The sequence below is a fragment of the Micromys minutus genome (assembly GCF_963924665.1).
Source record: "Micromys minutus genome assembly, chromosome: 27".
Taxonomy (NCBI): domain Eukaryota; kingdom Metazoa; phylum Chordata; class Mammalia; order Rodentia; family Muridae; genus Micromys; species Micromys minutus.
The window spans coordinates 19,554,098-19,564,857 of NC_137962.1; the positions used below are offsets into that span (position 1 = coordinate 19,554,098).

Here is a 10,760-nt window from a genome sequence, read left to right on the forward strand (position 1 = left end):
TGTCATTTGCCCCCACTCCGGGACTGCCCCAAGGGAATCTAAGCTCTGGTGTAACGAAGAGGCCTGTCTGAGGCACTTGTGTCTTTCAAAGTCATCTCCAGTGTACCAAGACTTGCTCTGAATCCCGGGAATAGGGCAAAGAAGAGTTAATCTGGGGCAGGCTGTCAATCATATGGGGGAGTTTCTGAAGCAGCGCCAACCTAGACGTCTACTCTCCGCTTGGTGCCCTCTCCCCAGTTCTCCACAAGCCAGACCCACTGGAATTTCCTACTGCAGATCTTGGTAGTGATGACCTACATAATTGGAGGGAAGCCTATGGAGATAAGGCTGTGAAATGATTATAATGCAGGAGACAAGCACAGGAAATTCAGGGTTCTGGGCCATTTTATAGGGGGTTCGTGGACAGGTGAAGTGGAAGAGACAGAAATCTTTGCAAGTGAACGGTAATTTCCTAAATGAAGGACCCAAGAGATCGTCTGACCCCCCACTCCACCCCAATGACCCAAAAGGGGTTTCCAACATACAAATTAGCTGACTCCATCCTGCCAGCCCAGGCAGGACTATATAAGGGACAAGCTGGGCCAGGAGTGCAGCTGCATCCGTGCCCCAAGCCTGCCTGCTGTCGCCCTCCATCCAGTCCTAGCCCGCTGTCAGCCATGAGCCGCCAGTTGACTCTCTACCCTGGTGCTGAGCGCCTGGGCTTCAGTGGCTGCTCTGCAGTCATCTCAGGCCGGCTCAGCGGCAGCCACGCCTCCGTCCGGGCCGGGGTCAAGGGGGCAGCATTCGGCAGCAGAAGCCTTTTTTGTGTGGGGGGTGGCCGGCGGCTGGCGTTGAGCTCTGCGGGGCGGAGCGGCGGCTTCACGCTGGGCCACGGAGGCGCGAGCGGTGGGCGTCCCGGGGGTTTCGTGGGCACCGTCTTCGGCAGCGCTGGGCTGGGGCCCACGTGCCCATCTGTGTGCCCACCCGGTGGCATCCCCCAGGTCGTCGTCAACAAGAGCCTTCTGGCCCCACTCAACGTGGAGCTGGACCCAGAGATCCAGAAGGTGCGCGCCCAGGAGCGGGAGCAGATCAAGGCTCTGAACAACAAGTTCGCCTCCTTCATCGACAAGGTGGGTCTGTTAGCCCTGGGTTGGTTGAGCCACAAGGTGCAGAGTTCCTGCTCTGCGGCTGATGAATGGGAACCGGTGTGAGCATCTGTCAATCAAGGGAGCTCAGTATGCATCTTATCCTGGTGGGACCAACTGTCCCCGTGTGCTTAGGACAGTGCCTGGTACATTCACCCAATTAAGGGGAACCTTATCCGTCCTTCCACATGGGACAAGACTTTGAGAAGGATGGTGTCCGGTATTAGACAAGAAGATAAACACCCATACCCAGAACAGGGATGGCCATGGGATGTCATAAGGCACGGAAGCCAAAGTAAAAGAAGGGGAGACAGATTTCCAGAAGAAAGGAGAGAAGGGGCCAGAAAACTCACATCAACCTTAGGGCCATTTGCAGGGGAAGGCATACATTCGAATATTCAGCAATGAATGGGGTAGTTGGAAAGGTGTCTTTGGAGGGCCAGTGGCAGGGACCCCAGTGAATGGGAAAGATGCAAGAACTGGATTTCTCTAACCCAGACACTCACAGAATAAGAGATCTTGACTATGATGGCGTTAGAGGCATAAGAGGCATAATTGCCAGCGTTGATGAAGGAATTACTGCATTTCTATGCCGACTGGCGACCATTACCAACCCAGGACCTCTGATTCTGTTTTCCTGGCTTTTATACAAAGGAATTGGGCCGGGATGACAAGACGCAAGCCCACACTGATAGAAGAGCTGATGTAGTTTCTCCTCCTAACTCTACCTGAGTATGTTTCCTCTGTCCCTGATCTCAGAGACAGGCAGGGCAGGGAGGCTGGTGATCAGAGAGGACCAGACACGGGAGGAGCTCTGAAATACTCCAGAACTTACTCTGAACAAACTGAGACATCAACTAGTAACAACTAAGCCCCCAAAGGGAGCATTGTCCTTCCAGAACACCCAGGTTTTTTTTCTCTCCTCTACTCCTCAATTCCCAACATCTTTAGCAAGAGGAACTGACCCAGTCACATGGCAACTGAGTGGGCAGGTGGGAAACTGTGGGCCATGACTGCCTTTGGGTTCCAGGTGCGCTTCCTGGAGCAGCAGAACCAGGTGCTGGAGACCAAGTGGGAGCTGCTGCAGCAGCTGGACCAGAACAACTCCAGGAGGAGTCTGGAGCCCGTACACGAGAGTTACATCAGCAACCTACAGAAGCAGCTGGAGGTCCTGTCTGGGGACAGGGTGAGGCTGGACTCGGAGCTGAGGAACATGAGGGAGGTGGTGGAGGACTGTAAGAAGAGGTAAGTGGGAAGCAGAGATGGTGCCACTGGTTGGTGACTGTGGAGGGTTGCCTGTGGACAGTTTGCCTTAGCTCCTTTGTTGAGACCACTGGTATTTCTTTCATGTCCCACAGAGGAGACGCCTAGATAGAATGAGATTGGATTAGATCTACTCAGAATTTCTATCCCTGGAGACAGGAAACCAGGGCAAAGAGCTGAAATTCATCCTCATAGCTCAAATGGCTTTGTGGTTCCCCTAAGTAAGGTTTCTATGGCATTCCCCCAAAGAGAGACACCTCACCGACCCTGGGACCCAAATTTAAAACCAATCAGAATAAAATGTAGAATGCAGCTTATCTTGAAGTGTGCACACCCAAGGAAGTATCGCCCAGGAGAAAGAACGGATTTGAAACTGGATTGAGAGTAGGCCCAGGAAGGAGTACGGGGAGGCAAACCTGGTCTTTGGAAAGTTTGCTTCCAGGTGCCAAGTCTATAGGGACAGTTCCAGGGGGTGGAGATGGGCAGAGCTGGCAAGTTCTCTTGTTCCACAGTCAGAAGGTCTAAGCACCTCTGTTCAACAGTCCCCTCAGCCAGAAGGCTGGCCTGAGCCCTGCATAGAGACCCCATCGGAGCTGGTCATTGCCCTGACCACAGAGAGTCTATGGAAACAGGCTTAAAACAATGCTTTCAGACAGTTGCAATGAAGTACGGGATAGCTAAGATCAAGGGAACTCAGACGGGACGGGTGAGTAGGCTCTGCCAAAGAGGGACAGAGGGCCAAGGTAGAGGCTGTGCTGTCTCTGGGCCTCCCACGGCGTAGAGAGCTGGAGTTTCTGAACTGCTATTCACCGAGTTGCTTAAGTGAGACGTCTTGGTCCTCTGCAACTGCAGCATTAGTAAGTACAAGGAATATCAAATGCAGGTGACCGTCTCAGCCCCTGAACGAGCTTCTGGGAGGAAAACGGCAGACAGCAGCATGCTGGCAGCTCTAAAGAGCTCACAGTTCAGCACAGGGCATATGTGCCTACCTGATGCCCAGAGTCCCGAATGTTAATTCCGACTTCACTATTAGCTCTGTGACCTCGGACAAAAACACTCCCCCCACCCCACTCCCACATACAAAATCAGGACAACCAAAAGACCGCATAGAATAATAGAAAAGATTCTACTGGCCCTGTTGTGGAGCTGGGCATGGCACACACCTTTAATCCCAGCACTGGGAAGGCAGAGGTAGGAGGCTTTGTGGTTTACACAGTGAGTTCATAGAGAGACCTTGTCTCAAAAACAAAAACAAACAAACAAAAAAACCCCAAATAAATAATAAAAAAGAAAGAAAGAAAAAAGGAGAGCTGACATGGGAAATAAATAAATAAGACAACGAAACATTTAGCATGTTCTTTGTCATGCAGCAATGAGAAAAGAAGCAAACATTACTTGGATGTATTATGATTGTTTAAAGTTATTGGCTGAAAGACCATCTGTAACCATAGCCATTGCTTCTGACAGTCTCTCGATCAAACATTTCCTATGTATCTTACAAAACAGATATAAAGTACTAAATCTATAAAGTACTAAAGTCTAATCAGTCTGGCAAGTAATGTACACCTTAATTTTTGTCGTGAGGCAGCGGATATCACATGGCTGTAAGACAAGGTAACGGGTTGAGTAAGAGTAACATTTCATGGTAGAATGCTACCCCAGAGCTACATGCAAAATCTGGGATAAATCATATGAACTTTTTGCATTTATCCAACGTTCTTAGAAAAGCAGGGCAGCCTAAGAAAACCTCCCAGGCATATATTACATGATTGGTTTGCTTGTTTAGTTATATTGGGGATTGAACCTATCACCCCTTACATGCTAGGTAGGTAAGTGCTCTACCACTGGGCTACAGCATCAGCCCCCCAGTTATCTCTTGAAGAACTCTCTTTCTAACTCATGCTGATTTTGTTCCATTCACACTTTCTGGGTGGAGGGGCTGCCAGGGATGTACTTAGGGATACATGAAGATCTGCAAAGCTTTGTTTCTATTTAAACATGTCGAAGGAACTGTTTTGTAACATTAGACCTCCCTCTCCATTTATAGCAGTAAAATACGTATAACAAAAATTTACCACTTTGAGCTCTTTAATTAAAACATTAACAATATTTTTTCCTAATCTACAATGTATCCACATGAAAAACATCCCAGTACCTTCCACACACTAAGACCTTGCTTCACCTGAAATGGAAGTCTGAGATTGGCATAAAATAGTTTCCGAGTTAGAGTAGAGGGTTGTCACATCACTGGGGTTGGGGTGGGTGAACCTTGTGAATGGCTACTCGTGAAGGGGGAGTGTAATGGATCCTGCATGTCCTCACCACGGTGATGTCTCAGGCAAATCACATCAGGGCAGACTGTATATGGATTAAGGAGCCAGAAAAATAAAATACTCCTTGAACCATTTCTCTTTCTTGGGGAGGCCATCTGCCCCCAGGGTAAACACTCTGCAGCTGTGATGCAGAAGCAATGGCTTACCTCACGGTCAACGTCTGTGGGACTCAACTGGCTCAAAGGCAAGGCTGTTTCTCTCCCACAGGTACGAGGTGGAGATTAACAGGCGCACGGCCGCTGAGAATGAGTTCGTGGTGCTGAAGAAGGTAAGGGTTGGGTAGGAAGAAGGTTTGAGCGTTTCCAGTCATCTGTGACAGTGATGTGGGTAGCGTAGGAGAGGGACCCTCAGACCACTTGGTTCCTTGGAATTTAACATCTCAACTCCTTCTTCTCAGTCCCTATCCTGGATGGCACAGTGGTTCTAGGATCTGCAAACTTGGCATTCAAGGTATTAGTTAGATCCAAGGTATTCTGCTACATTTCTGGAGTGGCCACTGAACTCCAGTGAGTTAGTTTCTGCCTAGGGACTGGGCCATCCTTGAGCACGAGGCTAAGGGAGGGCAGGGTGGACAGGCTAGGGAGAGCAGCCTGACCATCACATGTGCCCCAGGATGTAGACGCTGCTTACATGAACAAGGTGGAACTCCAGGCCAAGGTGGACTCCTTGACAGATGACATCAAATTCTTCAAGGTCCTCTTTGAAGGGGTAAGCTCGTTACTGGCCTCTCTCAGGCAGCTGCTCCTAAGGGTTGGGAGGAAAAAGCCTTTTGTCCTGGTGTAGCTAATGTTCACTGAGGTCATACTAAGGGCTGGGCACAGAGCCAGACTGTGAGGAGACCGCCATGGTGTTTGTCCTCCAGGCTTGGCATGGGAGGTGCTTTGTGTGTGGGGGGGAGAGGGGTGGGAAGAGGAAGGCATGTGAACCCTGCCGGGGCCTTCAGAGACTGTCTCTGAAGAGAGGAGGTCTGGGAAGGAAAGGTAGCAGGAGACTCTGTTGAGTCATTTGAGTGCCACTTGGAGTCTTGGTGTGATTGGCATTGCTGGCTCCAGAGAAGGGTGCAAGGGGCCCGAGTAAAGTAGGGAGCAAACCAAGTACCACTGCTCAGGACAAAGTTCAAGGAAGCCAGTGTTACCCTCAGCTGAGGAAGGGTCAGGAGAAGTGGTGTCCTCCTGACCCCCCTAACAGACTCCCCTCCCCCACTGGCCACCAGGAGATCGCTCAGATGCAGTCCCACATCAGCGACACGTCCGTCATTCTGTCCATGGACAATAACCGGCAGCTGGACCTAGACAGCATCCTCGCCGAGGTCCGAGCCCAGTACGAGGAGATCGCTGTGAAGAGCAAGGCGGAGACGGAAAGCATGTACCAGTGTAAGGTGAGCCTGGTGCACAGTGGGCACTTTGTTCTCAGAGTGTGCTTGTGATTGCAGCTGAACCTCGTAGAAGTGCTTCCCTGTGGTCTAGGGAGGTCAGTCTTAGCAAACCTTATGAACAAATATGGGTTTAGCCTTTCCCTCACCATGGCTCTGAGTGACAGATGAGGCCATGCTTGTTACAACCCTCATAAGCCTGTGAGTAATCCACACACCTCAGTGTTTTTTCTTTTTCTGACTTTGGTGAAACAAGAACAGAAAAGGGACTCCACCAGTCCATCGTGCCTAAGAACCCGAGGACCCCGCTGAGCTAAAACAAGACTCTCGCTCTGTAGAGGGTTATTGCTTTTCCAGTTCCTTCCATAACCTCCCTTCACGCCCCTCCCACCTTGGCTGCTGTTTCTACTTCCCTAAGGTGAAGACCATGGTGTGGAGCACTGGCCTCCATGCTGAGTGCTCCCAATCGGGTAAGTCCTTAACCACCTTGCACACTTCTCTTCTGGTGTGACCACAGATCCAGGAGCTGCAGGCCACTGCCGGCCAGCACGGGGATGACCTCAAACTCACCAAGTCTGAGATCACAGAGATCAACAGGCTGATTCAGAGGATCCACTCAGAGATAGGAAACATGAAGAAGCAGGTGGGTTCTGTGGGACAAGGCAGCGAGTGGGTTTGCTCAGCACCGGTCTGGGCTGGACGGTCCTCATCAGGTGGGCTGGACGGTCCTCATCAGGTGGGCTGGACGGTCCTCATCAGGTGGGATGGACCGGCTGTGATTCACCCATCCAAAATTCTGTGCATGTTGACAAACCTGGGGGCTGCTTATCAAAGGATGGGAGGACAGTTAAGGAAAAATCCTAGAAATCTTTTTGGTGTCAAAATCAGTTGTTGTTTCTTCACTGTGGAGCAAACTCCCATAGGAAGGGGTGTCCCTCCCCCAAAAAGGCTGGAATTTAGACAACCTCCCCCAAAACCTTAGCTGAATGGCCAAAACACATTCAAACTAAAAGACTGAAGAAGCTCCCAGAGTCTTTACACATGCAAACACACAACCTTAACTGACACATTGCTAACCTCCTGACTGAAAGCCACCTGCAAAGTCTGCTGGGTATGCATCTGTAAGGCCTGTTCTTGCCCTGAGTATGATTCTTTGCTGGATGGGTGGGTGGACTGAAGGCACAGTGGACTTATTAGATATTTTACCAAGAGGAACTCACTAGCTGCCATATCCCCCTCAGATTTATGCACACCCCAGACACCCTGCGATGTGTAGACCTCTAGCCACAGGGAGACTTTCGCCCTGGTTTTGTCTTTAGAATCTGACAGCCGATGGTTTCTAACTGAGTGTGGCAGGGCCAGGGGCACAGACCCAGGTATCCTGCCTTCTCTATGTCCTTCTCTCTCCTCTCAGGTGACAGTGTCTACCTTTAGAGGCTGAGGCATGAACGGGGGTGGTGGCAGTGGAGGGATGGGTGGTGCCTGGCATCAGGGAGAGAATAACCTCACCTCCAGTTATGTCCAAGCTGGACCATCCCGTGCGGTCCCAAAGCATTTGTTACTGGTCAGCATCAGGGGAGGAGGGCTGAGCAAGGTTTCAGACCTAAAGTGACCAGTCTGTTTGCTCCCTAGTGCTCCAACCTGGAGACGGCCATTGCTGACGCTGAGCAGAGAGGAGATTGTGCTCTCAAGGATGCCCGGGCCAAGCTGGACCAGCTGGAGGGAGCCCTGCAGCAGGCCAAGGAGGAGCTGGCCCGGATGCTGCGTGAGCACCAGGAGCTCATGAACGTCAAGTTGGCCCTGGACATGGAGATCGCCACCTACCGCAAGCTGCTGGAGAGCGAGGAGAGCCGGTGAGGAGCAACAGCTTTGCCTGGGGGTGGTTTTTGCTGTAACAGGAAGGCCAAAGACAGTTTGGCTCTGTTGAAGTGAAATCACACAACAAGGGTGCTTGCCTTGTGTTACTGAAGACATAAATTAGAAAAATGGGCCAACTTGTAAAATCCCTAAAATGTCACGGGAAAGCAAGTATCAGTGCCACCCATATTAGAGCATCCCCTGGGTCTCTTCATGGTTCCTGGATGGGAGAGAGGGAAGAAAGCCTTCTGGAGCCATCCAAATTCAGAGTCACTGTGGCAAAGCCAGAGCTTGACAAAGACGTGGAATCATTTTTACCGTCACACTAGAGAGCAACAGGGTTGTACTTCCGTGAAACAGATGGTGGCCCAGGAGCCTCTGGTGTAGAGGGGCTTCTCACAGCAGAATTCTCATCAGAGGCTGCTCAGAAACTAGAAGAAAGGAGGCTAGGAAGGGGGTGGGGCTTCTCTGACTGGAAAGACTCAGATATGGCTGAGTCCATGAGGTGTTTGTGGTGGATTTACCTGTTTGTTCTCTCTCTAGGATGGCTGGTGAATACCCCAGTTCTGTGAGCATTTGTAAGTACCTTTATGTCCCGGTCTGTCCTTGGATGTCTCATCAGGACCCTACATAGCTTTAATTCCATGGCACAAAGGAGTCTTGGAGTCTCGGGGACTCCTGAGACTGGGAGAGGGGGCTGGCTTCAATGACCCTGGGAAGCAACAGCTGGGGAATAATGCTATGTTGGAATATGAAAGAAAACAATCCAGGATTCCCAGTGTCTGCAAATGATGCTTGGCCACAGCGCCCTTCCTACTCCTGCCAGAGCAGCACGGCCACTCCTGTAGCTTATTTCTCTGTAAGAAGTTCAAGTCTTATACAGCCATGTAGGCCCAGTCCACTTGCAAAATTGGTTGAATGTTTGGGGTTAAGTACAGGTAAAAATGAAGCTGTGTACTCACAGACACAACATACTAACTCAGTTTCTTAAACACATACACACATGCATGCACCTATGCAAACACACATACACAGACAGACAGAGACAAACAGAGAGACAGAGATAGATGAGAGATAGAGACAGATAGAGACAGAGACTGACTGGGGCGGGGGGCCTTCTGTCTTTGCTTCTAGCTGTCATTAGCAGTACCAATGCAGGACCAGGAGGTGCTGGCTTCAGTGTGGGCTTTGGTGCCTCGAGCAATTACAACTACAGACCTCTGGCCCTGGAGGTGAAGACCAAGGGCAGCTGCGGCAGCGAGCTCAAAACCTCGGGCAGCAGCTGTGCAAGCAACAAGACCTCCAGATGACAGACGGGGGCAGTGCTGTGAGCAGAAGGCTGTGGGCCCCATTCTCCTGTTCTCTTCCCTCGGTCCCTTTCCAAGTCAGGAAGTGTTTTCTCCATCACTGAAATCTCAACAATTTTTCTAGCCCCATTTCCCCTGGCGCAGGGAGCCACTGGGCAGGGGAAGCCGGCCAATCACATGCTCTCCCAGTGACCTCTCCCACTCACTTCTTATTGGATAGCTGCCCCCACACAGAGATGAAGCCAGCGGCCAGCCCCTCTGTGTCTTCCTCCAGCCTTCACTGTTCTCTGATGGGGTTTCTGTCTAACTCTCTGCTTCTCTTGCAATAAATGATCGATGGATGCCGTCACCCTAGTCTCTTGTGTGTTGCTGTGACAGGACACTTGAGATCGGGTATTATGGTTTGCACTGGAAATGTCACCCCACCAGCTCATGTTGGGAACAGTTGGCTCCCAGCTTCTAATACTCTTTGGGGGTCTATGGAGTCTTTAGAAAATGGGTCCTGGTGGGTATCAGGAGGCTACTAGGCTTTGAAGGTCATACCCAGTCTGGGCCCCAGCCTACCTACTCCTTTAGACAACCATCTGAGGGGTCTGTGCTCACACTTGATTGCCACGAGCAAGTCCGATGGACGGCAACACACTTTGCTCATAAGTCAAAATAATCTCCGCAGGTGTTCTGAGTGTTTTAGCTGACAATCTATAGAGAACATGGTGTATTTTGGCTCACGGTTCTGGAGGTCTAAGAGCAGGGCACCGCCGTCTCCCCATCTCCTGGTTATAGCCTGGTGCTAGGTCACACTATGGTGAAGATGCAGACAGGGGAGGCGTGCATGTGTTCCAGGATGAGCCTGTATTCAAGGGTGAGCAAGGGAAGTTGCCAGGCTCCGTTAATTCTTACGGTAGAGAAAGTCATTAATCCAATCATGGGGCAATGTCTCCATGACTTAGTCCAAGTCCAAAGATCTCCCTGGGAATCAAACTTCAGCATGAGTTAATTGGAGACAAATGTACCCAAACCTGTTCCTTTGGTTTTCAGTGTTCATGTGTTGCCCAAGTGTCACCCTTAACACTGGTCTAACTTTTGGGGGGGGTCTGACACTTGCTCTGTTCTGGATCGTCAACCACACATCCTTTTTATCACCTGGCTTCAGTCTGATAGGCATCAGGTGACAGCCAGGGGGGGGGGCTCGATACTTCTTGTGCCGTCACATGTGGAATAGGTGATGTCACCTTCACTGTGGAGGCTAATGGGCCTGGAGTCCCTCCCCCCCCCCCCCAGTGTTTCTTTCTTCCCAATGCATGGCTCCACTTTCTAGCACAAGCAGGGAACCTGTGAACAGGAATCTTCTGGCTGTGTCTGCTCCCATTGTTTGTGCAAAACTGTGGTGGCTTACGGAACAAGCATGGAGTGAGCCACTGTCTGGGCACCAGAGATACTGAAACAAACATCGTAGGCAGAGACCTGGGAGATTCACAATCTCCTGAGGATAGGAGAACCCAGC

General features: G+C 50.8%; 1 protein-coding gene across 2 annotated transcripts; it reads left to right on the top strand.

Annotated features, from left to right (window-relative positions):
* Nucleotides 1-656: 656 nt before the first annotated feature.
* Nucleotides 657-9,259, top strand: LOC308438252 (keratin, type II cytoskeletal 72; the record flags this gene model as incomplete). Of its 2 annotated transcripts, XM_080939594.1 has the most annotated exons (9): nt 657-1,109; nt 2,155-2,369; nt 4,928-4,988; nt 5,333-5,428; nt 5,934-6,098; nt 6,610-6,735; nt 7,725-7,945; nt 8,493-8,527; nt 9,084-9,259. In XM_080939594.1, 9 exons carry the CDS (start codon nt 657-659, stop codon nt 9,257-9,259), a joined length of 1,548 nt encoding a protein of 515 aa, XP_080795720.1. The 2 variants fall into 2 exon arrangements, with proteins under 2 accessions (XP_080795720.1, XP_080795721.1); XM_080939595.1 differs by lacking the exon at nt 6,610-6,735.
* Between the last annotated feature and the right edge of the window lie 1,501 nt (nt 9,260-10,760).